The 24,472-nt window shown below is 36.6% G+C and overlaps 1 protein-coding gene across 9 annotated transcripts in view; it reads left to right on the top strand.

Moving 5' to 3' along the window:
- LAMA2 (laminin subunit alpha 2) overlaps window positions 1–24,472 on the top strand; it is a 401,748-nt gene that overhangs the window by 359,501 nt on the left and 17,775 nt on the right. For 6 of the 9 annotated variants that reach the window (XM_072036025.1, XM_072036022.1, XM_072036020.1 and 3 more), the window contains 9 exons: window positions 567–726; window positions 5,117–5,241; window positions 8,090–8,252; window positions 9,253–9,397; window positions 11,242–11,380; window positions 13,001–13,012; window positions 15,446–15,566; window positions 18,106–18,324; window positions 19,815–19,963. In XM_072036025.1, the coding sequence (XP_071892126.1) occupies window positions 567–726; window positions 5,117–5,241; window positions 8,090–8,252; window positions 9,253–9,397; window positions 11,242–11,380; window positions 13,001–13,012; window positions 15,446–15,566; window positions 18,106–18,324; window positions 19,815–19,963 (1,233 nt within the window). The remainder of the gene's footprint in view (window positions 1–566; window positions 727–5,116; window positions 5,242–8,089; window positions 8,253–9,252; window positions 9,398–11,241; window positions 11,381–13,000; window positions 13,013–15,445; window positions 15,567–18,105; window positions 18,325–19,814; window positions 19,964–24,472) is intronic. The other 3 variants (XM_072036019.1, XM_072036026.1, XM_072036021.1) reach the window with 1 other exon arrangement.

Below are 24,472 nucleotides of genomic sequence, written 5' to 3'. Positions count from 1 at the left end.
TATTGTTATCATCAGTATTTGATGTGGTTTGTAGAGGACAATACCAACCAATACCAACCACTGGGGTTTGTGCCTGTTTGATAAGCAGAGAGCTCCACTGTAGAAAGTACAAAATCTGTGCATCACAGTGAAGCAAACTGAAGTACTTTGTCACTTGATCATTCATTTTATTGCAAAAATAACCTAATAAATCTTACAAAATTCAAAAATTTAATTTGGATCCTTGCCTACCTCATTTGTTACATCAAGAAACAATTACTGAAGTCTAATTTCATCACAACATTGGAGAAAAAAAATGGTTTCTTGTTTTAGTTAATGAAAGTTCCACTTCATCTGTATATTGAATTTTTTGCTTAAGGGGGATAGAAGTGAAGAAAAAATAAATATATAAAAAGCTGTTTTTAACTTACAAAGACAAAAGAGTCTATTCACTTATATCACGATTAAACATATAGAGACGTGTATTACTGACTTGTATTCAAAGATGCCATCCAAAACAGACTGGTTACTGTATTTGATGTAACTATTGACTCTGTGTGCCTAATTTATTTTGTTCAAATGTCTAGGACTGGGAAAAATGGTACTATATCAGTGCGAGCTCTGGATGGTCCCAAAGCCAGCATTGTGCCTGCCACATTCAGTGCTGTCTCTCCACCTGGATATACTATTCTGGATGTAGATGCTAATGCTATGCTGTTTGTTGGAGGCTTAACTGGAAAAATAAAGGTAATATTTATAGAATGGAAAAATAAAGGTAAAATACAGCATTGGTGTATTAAATGATTATTTATGTGGACACTTTTCATTATTTCTTACAGTAAAAATAGTAAAAATAGTGTGTTGGAGTCATTGTAGGAAGTGCTTTAGGAGCGCATGTGCTCTTGAAAGATTATTAGGATTTGCCTAGAGATGTAGTTGTGAAAACCTGAATTTTCTCTGCCTATCCTGTAACTTCTGATCAGAAGCCTGGTGGCTGGCTGCAGTGGTCCATTAGTTGTTTAGCCCAAACAACTAATTCCCACTGGGTAGCTGGATGCTTTGCCTTTGCATTGCTGTTCCAACAGGACATAGTTCATAGTGACAGGAAGTAATTTCTGTTTCCATACATTCCTGGTCTCCTAACAATGCATGTAACTATATATATTCTTTGCATTCAGTATTTTTTTTCATGTACCTGCAGTATTGCTTCCTCCTTTGCAGTCTACTTCATGTCTACTTCATGTGTTTTGCTTTATTTTCTTAATTTTTATTCCTGGTTTTCTGCTGTGCAACCTTTCTTTTAAACTGCTACCTGCATCTGATCCCTGATCTATTTTCTCTTTCTTTTGCCCATTTATTTTCCTGGTGACTGCTTGCACATTGCTTAACTTAATGGGAATGAATATAAGATTTATGCCAAATAAGAAGAATGAAAATCTTTTGGTAAAAATGTTCTCCGATAAGTAGCAATTAACATATATGTTCCAGTGAAATTCTTTACAAAACTAGTTTGTTCCTAATCACTATTTTGATTTTTTTTTTTAATGTTGAACATCTTAACATTATCAAAAATAACAGAATAAAAAAAAAATAACAGAAAAAATAAATAAATAAATAAATAACGTTAAAACATTCCCGATCGGTGAACTAAAGGAACTTTTTTTGAACAAAAGTTTTTACATGTCCTTGAAAATTGAAGTAGCACAATATTTTATGGTTCAAATTTCTATATTTTAGAAATTTCAGCTTTCTAGATTGTTCTGGTCTATGTATATAGATGTTCCCATTCAAAGGGGAAACACCGAACTATTTGGCTGGACATACCACTTTTCAAGACAGAGAAAATAAGAGGATACAAGATAAATAGAAAATGTAGATTCTATTTACTTGAAATCAGTGTCTTGTAGTCAGCTTTATCTTAAAACATAGCCATACGTTTTGGAGCACAGTAATTTTTAAACTTGCACAAATTCATAGCTCATTATGTATTAGAGAGCAAACTGTCATCTTTTCCTATGTTCTCAACGCAGCCTGGTTTGCTCTCCACCTTCCAGCTTTCTTTCTACAACTAAAGGTGTTTGCTTTCTTCTGTGAGCCATAAACAAGAATCCTTGAAACATATTTCTACAAATTACTGAATCATCAGTTGCTAAAAACAGCTCTGTACTGCAGAGATCAGCGACCCTTACAAATGAGAATGGCCTCATTGGTTCTCTGTACTCTATACCTCTGATCTGCTTTCTCAAAGGCAATGGAAATAAAGCAGGAAGAGGTGGTTTATCTCCCACACCTAATAATTCTTCTCAGCTTTCTTACGTTCTTGGTTATTATTTTTTTTTATGTTCGATAAGTGATAGTTTCTACTGCTGTTTTCACCAGTAACAAATTTAATTACATTGGCATTATGTCTCATTTATTACTTGCCATAATAACTCAGTGGAATAAACACTCCACTGAGCAGAATTGGGACTGTTCATTGCTTGCAGTGTTTTATATAGCTATAATGACCAAAGACTCAAATGCACACAAGTCCATAGAGTCTATAGGGATGTTTATGCCTACCCAACTCTCAGAGACTGATTGATAGCTCATGAAGATAGACTGGATCAATCAGGTAACAATCATAACTGCCAGAATTATGATTGAAAAAAATAATTTCATTGTTCCACACTTAGAAAAACACTTGAGACTCTGGTTAATAAATTATTTAAATTTCATTGGATCAGTTGAGACTGTAGAAAATAAGTGGTTGAGTGTTTTTTGGCCTGTTATCTTTGGGTGATCCACTGGAGGAGTCATGAAACTTCAAACTCAAATGCCAACCCAAACTCAAGTCTTAATTGAATTCTATTTTAAATTTCACTTGTGAGTTAGCAGAGCACAAGTGGGACAAGTACTGAAGTATAATAGCACGATTTATATATGCACAGGTCTAGAACATCAAACTTCCAGAGATTTGACAGGAATTCCACTTGGAAAAAAATATTATGTTGCTTTTAAAAATCAAGAGAATCAGAGATGTTACAGTAATACAGCAACTGCTGTTCTGTTTCATGGCATAAAGTAGTCTTGTGCCTAGTCCAAACTTCCGAAGCAAAGCTGTCACATTAGGCTAATAGAAATGTATGTTTTACTTGAAGTCATCTCTACGTTTAAGTTTTATAAATATTTTATTGTTACATAAAGTGCTCTTAGTATTGCAGCCTCATGGTAGAAAAAGTGCAGCAAAGGTGTAAAAAAGAGTGATCGTATCTATTATTCGAGTAACCAGGCCCCAAAGCTGGCACCTACCACTCCAACAAAATATCAAACCCCCTAACAGGTCATCTTACTTAATTTAGGTTGGGTTTCAAAATATTTAACATTATATATAATGCCTATTATTTCAGTTTTATTATCTAATATTATTAGTATTTATTTGGAGTTTCACTTATTATTTAAATACTAACATTATTTGAATAGCACTCAGTCAACAAGAATTACTTAATGATGAAGCTTCATGAAGCTGTATTTAAGAAAAAGTTAGAAATATAAAAATGGCAAATAATCTCTAGAGGGAAAAGGGTTCAAAGGCTCTTGATGAATCTTGTAAAACACAAGGGCTTGGGACATAGTAATGTAGTAGTAATGTCTGAATCCTTTACTGAATGCTTTTCTTTCTTGCTTTAGTTAGACACAGTGAGGCACAGGTGGATACTGAGCACACTTCAGCATGTAAGACAGTTCTAGGATCAAGAGTGAGGTACAGTACTGAACCAGAACAGAAACTATGGATGCTGCAGAAAATCAGATGCCAAATTAATAAAAAAAATATATATAATAACTTTTTTTTTTTTTAAAGCTTGTTATCATATGGTAGATTTGTCAAGTTCACAAAATGAAGTGTTAAACTAAGAATCTTTTCTAAAACTTTGAATGTTTTGGACATCTGTCAAGGTCACTGATATTTTTTAAATCTTTTCATATTATTGGGCTTTGGGCTACATGATCAGATAGGCATTAGATTTGTCCTTGGAGTTTCAGCTAAATCCCTTTTTGCAAGTTTTTTTGCAATGTATTCAGAAAGAATGCAGTTCTTTTCAGTTTTTAAAAAAAAACAGTTTTTAAAAAACATCTTTCATTTGACTTGAGTAGTAGAAGACTATGATGCATAGATGTCATGATTTTCTCAGAAGTGACATTAAGTTCATACTTGTTACTAATTAAAACCTTCTCAATTACCCTGGGAAATATCAACAGCACATTAAGTCTTTTGAGTCATACTTTTGCTTGAATATTTTCAAGTTGCACTTCTTCATATTCTCTTGCAAGATCTTAATATTTATAATTACCATGTGGAAAACAGCAGGTGCTTGTCTATCTCAAATAGCTAAATATATAGATTTTCAATCAGTTCATATTGATGAAGTGAAATTTAAATGAAACCAGGTATTTTTAGAAATATCTTTATTAGGTGAGTACTCTGTGTACTGCCATGTAGTACCATAGTACCATGCCATGGTACTATGGTATGTACCATGTAGTACCATACTAAACGAGCATTACCCCCCATGTGTGTGACCCAAGCTTGATGAGTTTTGATGTGCTAAAAGTTTTAATCTCATTGCCAGCTGCAATTTTTCAGCATCCAAAATTCAGCATGACCTTTACAGGAGTAGTCAGCTGAGTCCACATTCAGTCTGTTAGCTTGGATGGTCTGCTGAATTTCAAGGCTTTTGAGAAGTACAATAGGAACATTTTGCTAATTGTACTGTGGTCAAGATTCCTCATAGCTCTTTACTTGATGTCTTAAACAAAAACACAGATAGACCTCAAAAAGATTCTACTGTGGGACTACTGCAAGCAGACAGCTTTCCAAAAGGCCAGAAGCCAGGTGGTGAGGTAGAACCTAGGGCAGCTTTTCATTCTCCAGGAATCATTCTGCATAGGCCTTCCCCTGGGTCTCAAATAAATGGACTTTTCCATTCTGACTGAAACAAAATTTACCTCATTTTTAGCTGTTAGGTTGTTCTATAGGATTAAATAGATTAAATATTTCTCATAATATTTAAATTAATAAGAAGCATCTTCTGATATTTGTGACTTTCATACTACTTATTTCATTGAGTTCTAAAGATGTTTGTGTTTTCTGTTACAGAAGTCAGATGCTGTTAGAGTCACCACTTTCACTGGCTGCATGGGTGAGACCTTTCTAGACAGCAAACCCATAGGACTGTGGAATTTCAGGGATATAGAGGGAGACTGCAAAGGGTGTGCTGTCAGGTAGGTAGTGCACTGACTGCTTCTTATGCTCCTTTGTGAACCTGTCCATGGGGATGCTACAGTCTGTTGTAAGCAGCAGGAAATTCGGTAGCAGCAATCAAGTTCCAATGGACAGCTATGAGTTGTACACTAAGCTGAGAGTTGTAGGAAATGAAAAGTTAGTTTGCAATTATATCAAGCAGTGAAGCAATGGATTTGGGTTGTAATGTGGTCAGTGTCTTTACAAAATTCAGATGGTGTAACACTGCTGTGATGCAAAGACTCCACCTAATCAGTGGCCGGGATTAGTCAAAACATGAGAGAGTGTGAGATCTACAGTGGGACAGAGTCTGGCACATGGATAGGATTTTGCAGCAGTGGGGTGTGTGCCTGCACATCATGCAGCACAGGGCAGGGTCAGACGCCTCAGAGTGGCATTCACAGCCACCATTGTGAGTGAGTAGAGACACCAAAGGGGAAAGCTGTTTCTTTTCTCAAAAGAGAAACAGATATCCTGTCCTGTCAGTGGCCTGTGGTTCCAGGTAAAGTAGGTAAATGACCCATCTGGACAGGACCAGGAGTCACATATATAAACAGGCTCAGAACTCTTTTCAGGAATTTTTGCAACAAAATAAGTTACTTTCTTTCTGGTGTGTCCTTGTCCTTGAAGAGTTGTGACCCGTCTTCCTTCCCATTTTCCACTGAGCTAATCTCAAACACGTTTTTGTGCCATATCTCATCGTCAAAAGCCACACTGATGAGGAACCCCATCCAGGGGCACCACCCTATACTGTGGCATAGTTCTGGGAATTGTTGTGTAAAGAGTGATTATGCATCTCTCACATCCTGGTTTATAGCTTTCATAGTAACCAGTTGCATGGAAGCATCAACTCTTGTTTTTTAGTGAGTTTGGCAGTGTCAGTATATCGTATGGAGCTCATGCTGTGTTAAGTAAAATAGCTGTAGACTCGGTCAGAGAGGTTAAGACTAGACTAGTTTTCAAACAAGCAGCCTAGTTTGAAAACCTGCTAAATCTTAGTTCTTTAGAAATTATGGAAAATCCAGTTGTAAACAGAACCAAATTTGGAAATATAAGAGCATTTCCTTGACTACAAATGTAGGCTCTTGATGCTTAGGTCAAAACTTAAGGATCATGATGATGGATATATGCATTTCAGTTCCTGTTGTGGTTTAACCCGGCCGGCAGCTAAACACCACGCAGCCGTTCGCTCACCTTCCCCCCTCCCTCTCTGGGACAGGGGAGAGAAATGGAAAGTGAAGCCCGTGAGTTGAGATAAAGACAGTTTAATAAGACAGGAAAATAATAATAACAATAATAATAATAATAATAATAATAATAATAATAATAATAATAATAATACAATGGTGATAATAGGAAAGTAATAATAATATGTACAAACAAGTGATGCACAATGCAATTGCTCACCACCTGCTGACCGATGCCCAGCCTCACCCCGAGCAGTCCGGCCCCCTCCCCCCGGCTAGCCACCCCTATATATTGTTTAGCATGACGTCAGATGGTATGGAATACCCCTTTGGCTAGTTTGGGTCACCTGTCCTGGGTCTGTCCCCTCCCAGCTCTTACTGCACCCCCAGCCTGCCTGCTGGCAGGACAGAGCAAAAGGCTGAGACATCCTTGGCTTGGTGTAAGCACTGCTCTGCAACAATTAAAGCATCGGGGTGTTATCAGCACTCTTCTCATCCTAAGCCAAAACACAGCATTCCACCAGCTACTAGGAAGAAAATTAATTCTGTTCTAACTGAAACCAAGACAGTTCCAAAGAAGCTGTAGTGGAGAAACCTGAACTTCATGTGGATCTCTGCCTAAATTTCACAGAATCACAGAATTGTAGGGGTTGGAAGGGACCTCAAGAGATCGTCTGGTCCAACCCCTCTGCCAAAGCAGGTTCCCTAGAAAGCAGGTTCCCTAGAGAAATGTAATTTTCTCATTCATTAGTGATAATGTAGATCTGCTAGCTTGGAGCTGGGTGAGTGGGAGGAAGATTGATATAAAGAATACTAGACTTTAAATTCGTGAAAAACTGTATTAAAAGCTCCCTTTTGCCTTAACCCGTATCAGAAAGTTCCAGTATCAGAAAGAGTCCAGTTCTCCAGCAAAATCTATTTGCAAAAACTTACTGTTAAATGTAGCTATGTAGGGCAAGAGAGCTACGTTCAACATCATTGTATGTGTGTTAAGTTAAATGTAAAACATGCCCATAGCCAGTATTCCACGTGTAGATTCCTTGTTCAACTATAATTATGTTTCTGATTAACTGAAAGGTTACTGTCTTGCAGCTGTCTGATCTGTGTGACAGAGATGGACAAGATAAGTCCATCATAAAAAAAAAATACATTAAACAATCTCAGAGCCTCAATTTTTCTGCTCTTTAATGGCAGGAATGCCAAAAATCTGTGGAGGGACTGATGCTTTTCCTCTTGCGGTGTTTGTAGCCTGTGTGTAAACAAAGAATCACAATTTCCAGGGTTTTCACTCTGGAGCCTCCAGAAGTTGTAAAGACAGTAGCAGTAGCAAAAACAAGACATAAATGCTTATTTATACTGAGAATTGCAAAATGACTTGTTATAGAGCACAAGAGATGTACAACAGGCCCAAAAGTGCTTTCTTGTTGGACAGTTAGTGAGCTGAGCTGACCTTACAGCCCCACTTACCAGAATGTGGTTTTGATGTAAAATCAAACCGAGTTCAGGAAGACTCCCAAAAGACATCTTCTTGCCCCCCTGCTCCTTCCCACTTCCCTCCCCCTCTCTCCTCCACACTGTTTTTTTTTTTTTCTCTCTTAACCTCACATGGAAAAGGAAACTGGTTGAAATTGCCCCTTTTCAGCCCACAGGTGGCAGATGGTGAAGGGACAGTCCAGTTTGATGGTGACAGCTATGCAGTGGTGAGCCGCCCGATTCGCTGGAACCCTAATATTTCCACAGTCATGTTCAAATTCAGGACCTTCTCGTCCAATGCCCTGATAATGTATCTTGCTACTGAGGACTTGGTAAGAACAACCAATTAACCCCCACACTCCTTACAGATTTCATGCCATCTTTACAATGTCTTCATCATATCATATTCATATCATATCATCTTTACAATGGCTTCAGCATATCATATTCATCATATGAAAACACAGAAATTGAATCTAGCACTGTCCTGGTATGATGCTGTTTGATATCCAAATGGCGACAGACAATGTTACCGTGTGCAAGCTGGCTGCCTAGGGTTAACAGACTTGTGAGCACATCCAGTTGTTAGATTCCAGCTTTTCTGAAATTATTAATGATTAATACATTTATCCCAAATGTTTACCTGTACAGATATTGCCAATTATGGTTATACTTTTATAGTTTAAAATATCATAAGAGGAAGCAGGGAGAAGGAGAATATGGAAAGAGAGAAGTCTTAGATGGAAGTCCTACTAATCTGTGGAAAAAGTTTGTTTTTAATGTGAGTGGTATTAAAGGGGAACTGAATGGTGCAACAAACAGGATGTGATGGTGATGGTGTTTTTAATGAGATTTACAAACTGTTCCTTTTACTGCTAAAAGAGAGACTAGAAACATTAGTTATAATGTTTCTCAGGATAACTCAGGATTTTAATTCATATGTATTATCAAATGTGTGTGGATAATAGGAGAAGTTATAAAAACATCCAGCTGGATTCTCGTGTGAATTGGGAGTAACTCAGTTTCAGTATCTCTGATCTAGACCGATTTGTAAGCCTGACTGGGAACACTGTCCTTTTCTTATCCTCCTTTCCTTATTCTTTTCATATGGGCCAGTAGTTATGAACAGCAGTCCTCAGGGGAATATAGAACTTGCAGCAGACTTTCATACACTTCAGTCCTAGGCAGTAAACACTTAAGTGGATTTTTTAAAAAACTTGCAAAAAGTCATCTGTTTTCACTCAGAAAAGAAAGTGTTTATTTAATGTTATATGCCTCTTACCAAAATGAACAAGAATCATAATTTACATATCTAATCCCTTTCATTAACAGAAGGATTTCATGAGTGTAGAACTCAGTGATGGGCGTATAAAAGTCAGCTATGATCTGGGTTCAGGTACAGCTTCTGTTATCAGCAACCAAAATCATAATGATGGCAGATGGAAATCTTTCACCCTGTCAAGAATTCAGAAGCAAGGTGAGTTCCTGTGTTATTAACACCATGAGCTTCCCAGTTACCTATCTCATACAGAATCATCTAATTATGGGGAAAACAATGTACAAAATCTGTGAAATTATGAAATTCTAGTGGTTTAGCAACTTTTACTTAGATTACAGGTGTGTCGGGCTGCATCTGAGTGATTACAGTGTCAAACAGGCCTTTAATGATATTCTTTTGAAACAGGTTATGTTTATTTTTCATGCATAATTCTGCTTTACAGCTGTGTAAATTGCATTCTAAAAAGCTCCAAAGTGGGGAAATAAAGAAGCTTTTCCATCAGTTCCCTGATGTTGTACAAAATAATAAAACAAACCTGCATGATTTTTGTTAGGATAGCAATAGCTTTTTTGCTGTACAGTCCTTTCATACTCAGCATACCCCAAAACTCTTTTAAAAGCAATGCATTAAATACTGATAGTATAGTATCTCAGCAGATGAGCACAGCAGCCATTTCCAACAGACTTCTGTGGCACACTGTGTCTTTATGTGCTAAACTCTCTGTGCCTTCTGAATCACCAAGAGCCCCTTAAATATGCTTTTCCTCCTCTGACCTCTTCAGTGCCAGCTCTCCACCTGACCTTCACATCTCAAATACAGACTCACTCTTGTCATTTAGATGAAGTGGACTTGAGAGCTGGGCAACTAGTCAGAACAACTCTAAGTTCTCACCTCTAGATTTGCTGCACCTTATTTATATTCAGTTATCTTGGCCCATACATAACTCAAAACATATTAAGATAAAATACAATGTCACATAATTGTAATTCATTCATACCATTCAAACATATTATGTGTTTGTATAGAAGATACAGGTATAGAAAATTATTCTTAGTCTATTTACGGTAAGGCACAGCAAAGAAGTCTATCCTCCAGTCAATTCTCTTTCACTCCTGAAAAACAAATAGTTTCAGGTTTTTTACATTCCTTCTCTCTTTAAAGGATGTTTATTTAGTCAGCTGCTTCTACAAAGGACTCACTTGTATATTAGAAGTAATTTTGTGCATTTAACTGTCTGGGGAAAAAAAGAAAAAAAAAAAAAAAGAAGGAAGCAAGGAAGGAAGCTAGGAAGGAAGGAGGGGCAAAGTTGGCAAAGAATAGGGACGGACAGGGGTAAAGAATAACGGAAAGAACTCTTTTTTTGCATCTCTGAGGAATAATGTTCCCTTCTTCCTTGGGGACTACACAGCACTTTTCAGCATGTCATGTCTCTCTCAGTGAACCTTAAATTCTGTATTAATCCATACATTGAAAACATGGATGGAACAAGTATTTAAATAGGATGTTTTTATATAGTTCATCAGTGAATCCAGACTGAGATTAGACATGACAGCAATTGAATGCTTTGGGCTGAAAATTGTTTAGAGTGACTGATTGTCAATCTCTTAGGCACATCATGATAATCTTTAACTAACTTTTACTCAAAAAAAAAAAAAAAAAAAAAAAAAAAACTACTCAAGTGTCAACCTTTGGACTGAAATCACAAATTAAATGTAAAATGATCTCTTCTGTCTTGAGTTTGTCCTGAAATGTTAGCTCCAAATTACATTGACACAGAGAACATATCAAATTGAAACTGGTTTGGAGAATATATAAAAGCATACAGAATTGATATATATTTTCAGAAAAGTGTGGGTCTCCCCTTGTCCATTACTGACAATTTCGAAACCCAGTGTTTTAACTGAAACAAACAAACAAACAAACAAAAAACCTTCTTTCCTCTCCCTTCATCTGGGAATCTTCCAAATATTTTCTCTTTGGTTTCTTACATTGACGTCATTGTTTGTGTCTGAATTTTGAAACTAATCTCAAATCTCTTCCAGCTAACATATCAATTGTGGACATAGACACCAATGAGGAAGAGAATATAGCAACAACTTCTACAGGCAGCCACTCTGGGCTCAACTTAAAAGGACATGAGAAAATATATTTTGGTGGATTGCCAACTCTTAGAAACCTAAGGTAACATGGCCCAAACCATTTTTTTGGGGGGAAAGGAAGGTAAATGAAGGTAAATAAAGTGTTATCCTATTGTCTGTATCCATTTATTGAACTCATTTGCAGTAAGTGAATGGTGGATTCACAATGTACCATTACCACACCAGACCAAAACTTCACTTGTACATTTCAATGTTGGTCACAGTTCATGTTATACAAATATGATGTAAACTGTTGCAATGGTGCTGCAGCTTTCTGATGGTGTTCAGAGCCATGACATAGCTGGCTTTCTCTTTTTAAGACTATTTTCTTAAATGATGAATAGAATGTATGGGTCTAATCATACAGAAATACCTCCGTACCTCCACAAAATTAATCACAAATGTTTTACTTGTGATGCATGAGTAGAACATGCATGAGTAGAAAAACCGAACTACAAATTACTCCTTGTGGGATTACTGTTAAATGTACATGCATGTCTTCATAATCTGGGTCACTGTAGTTTTGATACACCAAAAAATACTGTGTTTAGAAATCACTTAAAATTATTTGTAGGTGTAAATTCCTAGACAAATTGAATTCCCCTTGATATATATAAGTAGAATGAAATATGTCAACCTTTTCACTTCAGAAACCTGACCATGAATTTCTTACTTCATTAAAGTTCCTGATATATATTTTTAAAGCATTGCATATGATTATTGATAAACTTAAATTTTAATATAATACAGTAACTGGATAACAGACTCTTTAATTTAGTGTGTGTATTATATGGTTTTAAATAGACCAAAAAGCTTACTTAAGGCTTAAATGAATATTCAGCAGTTTTGCAATGACAAGAACAAGAGAATTCTGTACTACAATGGACAGATGAGCAACACAGAAACAAGACCATTAATCTATGTCAGTTTTAGCTACATGGCATAATGACAGTCTTAAAGTTGTCTTGTGTGCAAGGAACTGGTGTGATTAGTCCACAGGCTGTTCAGTAACTAAAGGAATGGACACATTTGTTAATTTATTAGGTTAATAACTGACCTCTGGTGTCAAATCATCCAGCAATAAAAAGATCTAAGCTATGTTACTCTTGAAATTTAGCACTATGTTGTGTAATAGTGAAATCACACCAGCATATTATAAAATATCTAGAGCAATTATATTTCAACAAATCCTTTGTGGTCGCTCAGAAAACCAGTGTACAGCAGCTACTTGGACCTCTGGCAACCGTTTTTGCCTATAATCATTGGTGCAAGATGAATCTCAAGGTAAATTAGAGTCAAAAATAGTGAAAAGGGGATTAAAGCAAAGCTGAGCTACTGCAAACAATAGATGCTGAGGTCCTTGATTTTGTAATTACCAGGTTGTGTCAGTTCTGCAAAATTCTCTTACGTGATTTGCTTTTTACTCACAACCAAGTACAGCAACAAATTATAAAAGCTTTCAGATGTACTACATTTTAAAGTATCTGTTTACCGAGTAATCTGATTAATTATGGTAGCCTAGTAGTGTGTATAGAAAGTCACCATCCATTGTGTGTTGTTTGTATATCTGCTTCACAGTGAAACATTTTGAACCTTGTTAATAAGTATCATTTGCTATAATTAATGTAATTTTGATTATTTTTTTCTTTCTCTCTCATCCTAGTATGAAAGCAAGGTAAAAATAATCAGATTACTTGCATGACTTGCATGTGTCTAGTAAGTGCAGCTTGAAAGCACAAGCGGCAATGCAGAAGCAGCGTGTGGGTAGTATTTATACCAGCTGTTATGCTAAGGCTGTTAATTCAGTGAGTTGCTCCTGCTGCAACAAGCAAAGCTGCTTCCAAGTGCTTAACGCTGTCAAGTTACATGCTGTGCCCACACCTACACAATCAACTTTTATTTTCCTCACACAGCTGCTTAATTCAGCTGTGTTTGTTTATTACACTGGAATGCATCGCAAGCAAAGCTACAACAAGCTGTAGTTCCAAGTTTGGTTAAGATCTCTAGTCTGTAAGAGCAGCGTAGTCCAGGGTCAAGCAAGGAGCAATGAGGCTGTGAATTAATTCCTGAGATGGGTATGAAAGATAGGTGCAGACTTTCGTGAAATTTACTACTTCTGAGTTTAAGAACTGGGGGAAGGCTAGGGATGTCACTTATTTTGTTACAGTGTTTTCAGTTTGCAGCTATTTGCTTCCTATTTTGCTTTGAGATTTCTGATATGAACTACTGAACCTGACTCTGTTTTGCAACTTAATTCACAGGTTGAATTAGAAAAATGTAACTTCCCCACCATGATCCAAGAGACCCACTCTTTTAAAGACAACTAAAGACAACTAGATTATTTCTTCCCATGCTCCACTCTTTTCTCATGATCACTTGAAATTGATCCTATTTTGGAAAAGAAAGAAAAAAAAAAAAAAAAAAAAGCCCAATAAGTTTCTAAGATCTGAATGAACTTGGAAAGTTCATTAAGAAAACATCAAGCAAGTGTTAAATGTTTACAGTTAGGAACTGTAAGATAGCAGCAACTGCCTCTAACCAGAGAGCATGAGGGCAGTCTGTAACTGGAAAGGACAAGAGGGCACATGAATTTGAAGGGGTTATGGATGACAATGACAGGAGTGTATGAGCACTGTTGACAGGGACATGGCAAAAGAGTTCTGCTGCTGGTAAATGAGTCTCTAAAAGAGCTGGGGAAGAGCTAGGAAAATCAAAAATGAAAGATAATTGCAACTACATGATTGTAAATAAAACAGAATAAGGATTATTTTAGAAAGCCAGATGAGACGGTTACTTTAAGTTATGTACAGGATGCAAATTTGCCAGAGAATACATTGCGCTTGCTAGGATGGCTATAATGCAAAGAATGGCTTTTGGTACCAAAATATGCAGCTAAACAGTATCTAAGCAAAATGGTTTTATTTTGTAATTAACAATCTTAAAAAGCTTTTCTTTCCTTGCAGTGAGTTGAGTGGTGGGTTTTTGGTGTGTTTTTGTTTGTTTTTTTTTGTTTTATTCCCCCATGTTTTTAACTCCTTATATATTTTCCAAATTCATTTTTCTTTCTTTGAGCTGGTCACGTTATTCGGTTATTCTACTAAACTGCCAACACTCATGGGTGACTGTAATATTGTGAGTGAATTAACTAGTGCTTTTCTTTTGAGATTTAGTTTCCATGGTATGAATGGCAACATTTTTTTCTGAATTGCCTTTATAAGGCTTTTCTTCTTGCAAACCTGGTTCAGATTTTGCCAGCAATTATGATCTATCTCCGGTGTTGCCAGGCCTGGAATATGCAAATTATATTTTTACATTCAAGTATCTTTAGTGTAACTTTCAGGGGGTTTCTCATTTCTTCAGGCTTCCAGCTGATAAGTCAAAACCTGGTACTTTGCAATTCTGCTGTAGTATTTCACGTCTTGAATGGGTAGTTGGGCTCTATAACAAACGCATGTGTTTTGTTTTCTTTAACTGCCTGAGAAAGTCAAGTGTATTACTATGTTTAAAATAAACATGCAGCTGTTTTTCATCAGGAAATATACTGGAAATACAAAATATAAAGAAATCAAATGTTAGTCCATGTGACCATAAAGGATTCCCAAAGCACTGAAAATATCAAGTGATTTTTTTTTTTTTTCAATCTTTGGCAAATACTTCATAAGTATTTATATACTGCAAAAGTTCCTTTTTCATTAAGATCTAGCATGCATAAAGATGAATGAAACATCTGTCTTCCAGTCAAGGTTTTTCCTTGTTGTTATGATTTTCCAGCTTGCACCTTTCTTCTTTGCTTAAAGAACAAATACTTATTTCTAAGCTCATTGTCACCAAACGTGACAACACTCCTTTACAAAAAAAAAAAAAAATACAGAAAAGAGGTCTATTGCCAAAAGGAGATGAATCTCCTCTTACATCTTTGTTGAGTGACGAGTGCATTATGTACTGATGGGTGGCAGAAGGCAAGATGTATTCATTTGTGTTTATGTATGCATTTAAAAATAAAAATCAAGCATCTGTGCATCTCAAAGTGCATGTGTTTGCATTTAGCTGCCTGTGCACTTGCTAAAGTCTGGTTTTGAAACTAAATTGTACTTTTGAATTTTTTTAGGCCTGAAGTGAACTTAAAGAAATATACAGGTTGCCTCAAAGAGATTGAAATTTCAAGGACGCCATATAATATTTTGAGTAGTCCTGATTTTGTTGGTTTAACTAAAGGATGCACACTTGAGGTTAGTCTGACTTTAATATATTTTGGTCTTAATGGGCGTAAATGTTTTCTGGTTTATGGCAGAACGTTTTTAATGTATAATGTGTATTCAGAAAAAATACAGAGATCTAACCTGAACATCAGAATTATTTAAGAGAAAGAAAGATTAATTAGTCTGATCAGAAAGTAGATCAGTTTTCCAGATCCTGACTTCTTGGACAGTATCCCTAGATAGTTGTGATATAACTAGCTCAAAAAAATAGGATTTTCTACAATGTTTATCAGGAGTATAGCTTTTTTTCAACTGACTGAAATAGGAGTTATTGACATTAACGAGGATTAAATTAAGCACTGACAGCATTGCAAAAACATTTAACAAAATGATGCACGTAAAATTCAAGGATTTAAAGGTGTTTTTAGAAGATGCTTCTTACAAAATAACTCTCTACAGAATGAATGACTTTGAAAGCCATGGAGAGCCTCAGGGTAACTGAGACAAAGTCACATTTAGGGTAGGGTAGTGTTGTACTGTAGTGTATTGTATTGTAGTGTTCTACAATAGTGTTCTACACTTATTGCTTCAAGATACCATTGAAGTTGTAGGGACATTTCTTACTGATCATTCAGAATGTACAATATTGGTGTTATTATTTTAACTTTGAATACTGCTCAAGTCCAATTATTTTCAACTGTTGCTGCTTCTAATTAACAGACTTCTGGTTCATATAAAAGTAGAATCCTGACTCAACATTTTGGAAAGAATATAGTAATTTTCTATGGAAACAAAGAGTCTTATGTAAAAAAAAAAAAAAAAAAAAAAATTCAGGTGACAATTGTCTCCTGATTAATACTTTTTATTACTTCCCTGGAAACATATGCTGTTTAAGATAATTTTGCAAGTATATATATGTTCTCGAGCTGCATATCAGATAACAGTACAGTAAATCTAAATTATTTGCTATTTATTTTATGATCTCCAAATATTTTCTCCAAAACACTGCTAATTTCCTTTGAACAGTAACTGGAACTTGGCCAGGACAAACTAAAGACAAGTGACCACTTTTGCTGTATTCATCACTTATACCTTCATCAGAAAAAAAAAAAAAAAAAAAAAAAAAAAAAAAAAAAAAAAGGACTCCCAGATAAGGTGTAGACTAGATTGATATGTCATGAGATGGCCATTTTTAATCTCCTAGGTTTGTGATAAAGCTAAACCAGATTGCTCAAATTCTTTTAAATCTTAGTAATTTGAGTTCAGAAAAAAAAAAATAAAAAAAAATTAGAAGTTTGTATTTAATTCCATTGATTGTAGATTCTTTCCTGAATGGGAGAGGATTGTCATATTCATTTTCTTCTGTTGCTGTGAATCTTAGAAAGAACTTTGTTTTTTGGGATTATTTTTTTTTTACTCTTGAGGTTTCTGAGTTTGAAATCTATTTGGATTAAAAATTTTCTTGGTGAATGAAATCATAGAATCATAGAATATCCTGAGTTGGAAGGGACCCTTAAGGATCATCAAGTCCAACTCTTGACTAAAACAAGATATGTAGGATAATTAAAAATAAGTGAAGTAAAAGCATTAAAAAAAAAAAAAAAAGGCTGGATATAATAAGCTATGTAAATGCCCTGGGATTTCAGAGAAAGTTAAACCTCAACAATGATTTTATCTGTCATAGTCTCTTATCTCTGTATCTGAAAAAAGTTTTACTGTACTGAACAAAATGGTTAGTTATTTTAGAAAAATCATTTTTTCTATAGAGCGGTCTTCTTCTGATGAAAGAGTGCAAGAACTGGCAGAAATTACACAAACTCATCATGAATATGCACAAATTTTTGTTTTGATGAAATACTCTACTCTTTAAACTGTGCCTATGGCTACAAATGTCCAAAGAGTTGGGCCATGAGCAAGGAGTGCTTCATTTGTGATCCTGAGTCATCAAGAAAGCAATGGTGCTTAGTGAAGCAATAATAATGAGGCAGTAATGACTCATTAATAGAAAGTATTTTCTAGGCAAGTTTGAAAAATAATAGAATCTAGTTTGTGTTGCTAACAGTTGTACTGTTTAAAAGCAAAGTCTCACTGTAGTAACTTGATGAAAAACATTCATATTAAAAAAAAAAACACTCTGAGCAGATAGTTTTAATAGGGAAGTATATTGTGAAATTGGACTGGAACTTTGTATTCCTGTAACCAAGAATTCCAGAAATATCCTAATGCACCAGATATAAACAGGTAAACACATGTTTGTACACTTTGAAAAGTAAATTTATAATAATTTTATACAAATAATGTTTATTATTTATATAAAATAATATTTTATATAATTTTACATAAAATATTTTATATTATTTAATTTTATATAAAATATTTTACATAATTATTTGTTATTTAAAATAATGCTTTTTACTTTATTTTATAAAAATAATGTTCATTATTACTTTCCATCTCTCATGTTAGTTATATTTACATAGTTTATTATCTTAATTAATAAAGCTTTTTGTGTGTTCATTCTCTACTTTTAATCCTACTCATACACTTTCCTGTCATCTCCTTTCTGCAGAACATTTATACAGTTAGCTTCCCCAAACCTGGCTTTGTGGAACTGCAGCCTGTCTCCTTTGACTTGGGCATAGAAATCAATCTCTCCTTCAGCACAAAGAATGAGTCTGGGATCATCTTGTTTGGTACAAGTGGCACAGTTGTCCCCCCAAGGAGAAAACGCAGGTACACAGGGAGGAAAGCTCCCCCTCCGAGGAGAAAGCGCAGACAGACTGGGCAGGTATGAAAAACCTAGCAAAAGATAAGGAAACCCATGACTTTACCAATTTTATTTTCCACTCAGTTTTGTTCCAAGGCACTGTCATGTTTATTCTTAAGTTAAAATTCAGTGACTGGGGATAACTTATTCTAATATTATCCTTTACCTGATAGAAAACATAATAAGGGCTCAGAATTGTGTGTGTGTTTGGGTTTTTTTTATTATTTTATTATGTTATTGAAGCAACTGTTTTCTCTTAAGGAATCATATTTGAACATTCATTGCTTGCTGCTAAACAACGTATTGTTTTTCTATGTTATGGATGTTTCAAGTTGTTCCTTTTTTTTTTTTTTTTTTTTTAATCAAACTTAAATACTTGAGAATACTTAAATACTTGAGAATACTTAAATATTTGAGAATGTTAGTCCTCATTCGGAGGACTACTTCTGCACTCTTTGTGCCTGGAAACAGAATCACACAGAATTTCTAGGTTGGAAGAGACTTCAAGATCACCGAGTCCAACCTCTGACCTAACGCTAACAGTCCCCACTAAACACCTCATTCCTGTTCACATAGACTCAAATGAGGGCCACTTGAGACAATGGAAAGAAAAGAAAAAAAAAAAAAAAAAAAAAAAAAACTAAGAGCAATGCAAGATAAGCTCCTTGTTGTGGGATTTATGATTTAAGAGTGCTCCAACCTCTCTTCCTCTCCCTTTCTGAAGAAGAGGATAGACACAATTTATTCAGAGAAAATACCTGCAGAGTTAGCAATTATTCGAGTCTTGAATAATTAAAAACTTAATAGGTAGACATACTGCAACAAAGATAAGCAAAAAAAAAATATTTGCTGCTTTCTTTTGGGAAATGATATTTTGTTGTTCTCCTTCACACCTGTTTTGGGACAAAGCCCTTGGTGACCTGAACCAACACACTCCAGGAACAATGCATTATAATGGCTCGCCCATATCGCATTGACTTCAGGGTAGGGGCACCTTTGTCATTACGTAGCTCTTCAGGTCACATGAGTGAGCATAACACTCATTGCTATAGTAACTGTAGGTTAGATCTTGGTATCTGCTACAACATGATATTGGTTGCTAGAGTAACTACAAGCATAATTTGCCAGCCCTCCAAATGCAGAACTCACACTGAGACCAAAGTTATTCAGGGCTTGATAGGTTTAAGACCAGGAACAGCAAAAATCAGAAGAATTTTAGGTTAGAAGTCTCTTTGCTTCCCTGCAAATAGGTATGCACAGAGTCAAGTTTTTTGTTGAGTCTTTCCAGCATGACTTTATTTCACCTTATTCAATTTATTTCACTTTATTCTTCATTATAAAAATACTATTGAGCCTGAATGTGGCAAAAGCAGTAGAACTTCAACTACACTATCAGTGAACAATATAAAAGCCAGTGTAAGAAAATAAAACATATATACTAATGTAAAAATAAGTGAATTTTTTTCTTTCCAAATGTACCTTACCTTCATGTAACAATGTATATGTTGCAGGCATACTATGCAGTGTTCCTGAACAGAGGTCGACTGGAAGTACATATCTCCACTGGAACACGGGATCCACACAGAATCACCATCAAACCAGAAGCTGGAGAGTTTCATGATGGCAGAGCACACTCTGTGAGGATAGAAAGAGCTAAAGGGTAACAAATAATTTGGAGGTGCTACAGAACATGCAGTACAGTACAATTCAACAAAATGAATGCGCCAGTGTCATTAGCAATCCACTCAAATTCTTCCACTGAGGCAAAAAATGTGACTCCTTATCCAAAAATTTTCAGATGTCAGTTCCTGCCAGTGCTTACTATTCTGCACAGCAGTGTATATGTGCTTTCATAGGTTACCAGCCTGTTTCTCCAAAGACCTGCATTTGTCTGAATTGATATTTTTAACCTTCTGATGCTTGGCAAATAAATTTGATTAATCTAATCTGTGCATCAGAAATGGTGCTGTGGTGTAGTAAATCACTCTTTGGAAATGTGTAGAAAAGGGCCGTTTTCAAAAATATATATATATATAACAGCAACAGCACAGCAGCCTGTAACTGTTCTGAGATGCCATGTGCTAGTGGATGTACAATGTTGCCTGGATAAAATGGTAAAACAGTGAAGGTGCACAGTCCCAAGTAATCAAGTCTTTCTTATAGCTGGAAAGCCATTGCACACCTTCTAAGATCATGTTGTTATAACTGCATTTCACTTAGTTTCCTTTACTCTTTCTCAGCTATCATAAGAAATGCTCATTACCCCTTCATCATTGAGGAAGTGATTAGAAACAGCACTACTGTAGTAGTCAGTATTATTTATGGCCTGAACTCACCCTTGTTCCAAGCAGTGTTTGTGGGCATGTACAAACATTCAGTGGATTAGTGCACTATGTACAATGCTGTTCTGTCTTGCTTTGTTAAAAAGAAACTAGAAAGAAGATGTGACATCCAGCATGTTACAAAATGTGGTAGATTAATTGAACAGGCTTATCCAAGCATGCTGAATACTAGGCTTTACTCTTTATGCCCCATCACACTGAAGCCTCCTTGTCCAACTCCTGTCTGTTCTATTCCCCAGATGCCCTCCTGTGTTCTCTATAACCTGCTTTGCTTTGCTTTGTCCTTTGTCAATAGAATTTTCTGTCTCAATTGATTTTGTATCATTTAAAAAAAAAATATTGTAAATAATGCCTTCACAAAGTCTTTCTCCCTCGCTTTGATGTCTAGTTAGAGGTAAAACTGCAAATTCTTTGGGAGAAAGAATTATTTTGGAAGTGGATGACTGCATTACACAAAACATTATGGACTGCTGTGACAGAAAACAATTATCCATTAATTACAATAAGCTCTAAAGAACAAAAGAAGTTCTTTTCATCAGTGCTATAGCAAGTACAGTAGCTTGACCCATGAAAGTACAAGACACAATGGCTGTACAATGCCATCCACTGATGATGCTTGTTAGATGCACCCCCCATTTCTTCAAAGTAGCTCTGTTACAAAACAAATTGTCTGAACTTTGCAGTTTCTGTAACTTAAATTGAAGGGAAAAGATATAAATTAAGACTAACCCCTTTCTCTGCTCATCATGAACTCAAGCTTTATTTGATTAAATATGAGGGATGTCATCTGAAAACTCTTCAGGCTGCTAATTGTCCATATAATTATAAACTATTTGCTTTCTCTTCCACAGTAATTATAGGATACTGTTTGAGGACTAATGCACATCATTGTATGGTTCTGCTTGGTGCCAAAATGTTTACTATGGTAATGACTAAAGACGAGATGAAATGTATGAGTGCTGACAAAGAAGTTGACAATCAGTAGCAGTGGATAACATGCAGCAGCACAAAGGATAACTTGAGTCTTGACAGGCTAATTTTCCTACGCTTGCTCTGAAGGCAGCAAAGAGAAGTATCTTCTTTGGGACACTTCACAGAACATAAATTAGTCTGTTGCTCTGAATTGACCCCAGAGAAATCTCTCTCTTTCAGTTTCCACTGCTGAGGGATCTAGGGGAAATCCTAGAGATTCTCCTCAAAGACAGGATAATACCCATTTCCTGCAACCCTCCAAAAAATGAACCACTGTCTTACTCTACAGCATTCTAGATCAAATGAATGTATCCATATTTATCAGGAAATTGGAAAATTTGCATGCAGTATTTCAGTTATTTAATTTAGGTGCTTAAATGCCTATTCAGTTCTGTCTAGGACTTGTCAAAAAAAAAAAAAAAAAAAAGCATTTCATGTATGAAAATAGGCCACTTTTCAATGAACATTTTCAATACTTGGTTTCTGAGTAAGGTTTGTATTTTTTTAAGGGAAAATATAAAAGTTCAGTATCATTTTGCAGTAAAAAAAAAAAAAAAAAAAAAAAGTGAGGTTATCTACCAAAAACTGATATTTTTTTTTGCTATGACTTAGGGATAAACAGTACTTCTGAAAAATCAAGCTACTTACTCATAGATATACAACCTGGATTTAGATATCTAATTTTAGTCAAAGGTGCTTGAATACGTAGGTATTTATTTTCTCTTTAACACAACTGTAACATATTTGAAATTAAAACTACCCTTAATAGATCCTATCAAAGTTTATAGACACAGATGCATTTTCTTTCTGGTCTTGATTATCTCCTGACTAAACTCTATTATCATAGAATCATAGAATCATAGAATATCCTGAGTTGGAAGGGACCCTTAAGGATCATCAAGTCCAACTCTTGACACCGCACAGGTCTACCCAAGTTCAGACCATGTGACTAAGTGCACAGTCCAATCTCTTCTTAAATTCAGTCAGGCTCGGTGCAGTGACCACTTCCCTGGGGAGCCTGTTCCAGTGTGCAACCACTCTCTCTGTGAAGAACCCCTTCCTGATGTCCAGCCTAAACTTCCCCTGCCTCAGCTTAACTCCATTCCCGCGGGTCCTGTCGCTGGTGTTAATGGAGAAAAGGTCTCCTGCCTCTCGACACCCCCTTACGAGGAAGTTGTAGACTGCGATGAGGTCTCCCCTCAGCCTCCTCTTCTCCAGGCTGAACAGGCCCAGTGCCCTCAGCCGTTCCTCGTACGTCTTCCCCTCCAGGCCTTTCACCATCTTCGTAGCCCTCCTCTGGACACTCTCCAACAGTTTCATGTCCTTTTTATACTGTGGTGCCCAGAACTGCACACAGTACTCGAGGTGAGGCCGCACCAGCGCAGAGTAGAGCGGGACAATCACCTCCCTCGACCTACTAGCGATGCCGTGCTTGATGCACCCCAGGACACGGTTGGCCCTCCTGGCTGCCAGGGCACACTGCTGGCTCATATTCAACTTGCTGTCTACCACGACCCCCAGATCCCTCTCTTCTAGGCTGCTCTCCAGCGTCTCATCGCCCAGTCTGTACGTGCAGCCAGGGTTTCCCCGTCCCAGGTGCAGGACCCGGCACTTGCTCTTATTGAACTTCATGCGGTTGGCGATCGCCCAGCTCTCCAACCTATCCAGATCCCTCTGCAAGGCCTTTTCACCCTCATTTGAGTCCACAACTCCTCCAAGTTTGGTGTCATCAGCAAACTTGCTCAAAATGCCTTCTATTCCTACATCCAGATCGTTTATAAAAATATTGAAAAGTACCGGCCCTAAAATGGAGCCTTGAGGGACCCCACTGGTGACCGCCCGCCAGCCTGACGCAGCCCCATTCACCATAACCCTTTGGGCCCTGCCCGTTAGCCAATTGCTCACCCATCGTATGATGTTTTTATTTAGCTGTATGCTGGACATTTTGTCCAGTAGGATCCTATGGGAAACCGTGTCAAAAGCCTTGCTGAAGTCCAAAAAAATCACATCAGCTGGTTTCCCTTGGTCCACCATACGGGTGATCTTATCATAAAAGGAAATCAGGTTAGTTAGGCAGGACCTACCCTTCACAAACCCATGCTGGCTGGGACCAATGACTGCTTTGTCCCCCAGGTGCGCCTCAATACGTTCGAGAACCATCTTCTCCATGATTTTACCAGGCACTGACGTGAGACTGACAGGCCTGTAATTGCTAGGGTCTTCTTTCTGACCCTTCTTGAAAATCGGCACAACATTTGCCAGCTTCCAGTCTACCGGGACCTCTCCAGACTCCCAGGATCGTTGAAAAATAATTGAGAGAGGTTCCGCGATGACGTCCGCCAGCTCCTTCAGCACCCGGGGATGAATCCCATCCGGACCCATGGACTTGTAGGGATCCAGGTGGAGTAGCAGATCCCGCACACGGGATCTATGTATTAAATACATAATTAATTAAAATGATGTATTAAATACAGTTGAACAAGATAAAGAAATTATGCCCAGTAGTGTTCTACATTCACCTTCAAAAATACGAAGGTCTCATCCATCCTTTGCGACTTAGCTCACCTTGAGCTGGATTTGCTCAAAAGTTAAAGATTTTCTGTTTCATCCTTCAATTTCAAGTTATTTCAAAGGCAGCAGGGTTTTGTTTTGTTTTTATCTCATTGCTATACCTCATTTTGTATGTTAGCCATCAAAATTATCTATTGTCCCTTGGTTCCACAGACCTTACGCTAACACTGCTTTCCTAGTATACACATTGTATGGCTTGGGAAAGTATTTTTTCACTTTCTGTCCCTTTTACAAGGTTTCCTTGTAAATGTACAAACCTGCAACATTTACATCTCAGTAGCTTT

The sequence above is a fragment of the Anas platyrhynchos genome, chromosome 3 (assembly GCF_047663525.1).
Source record: "Anas platyrhynchos isolate ZD024472 breed Pekin duck chromosome 3, IASCAAS_PekinDuck_T2T, whole genome shotgun sequence".
Classification (NCBI taxonomy): domain Eukaryota; kingdom Metazoa; phylum Chordata; class Aves; order Anseriformes; family Anatidae; genus Anas; species Anas platyrhynchos.
This window is presented reverse-complemented; position numbering and strand designations above follow the sequence as displayed.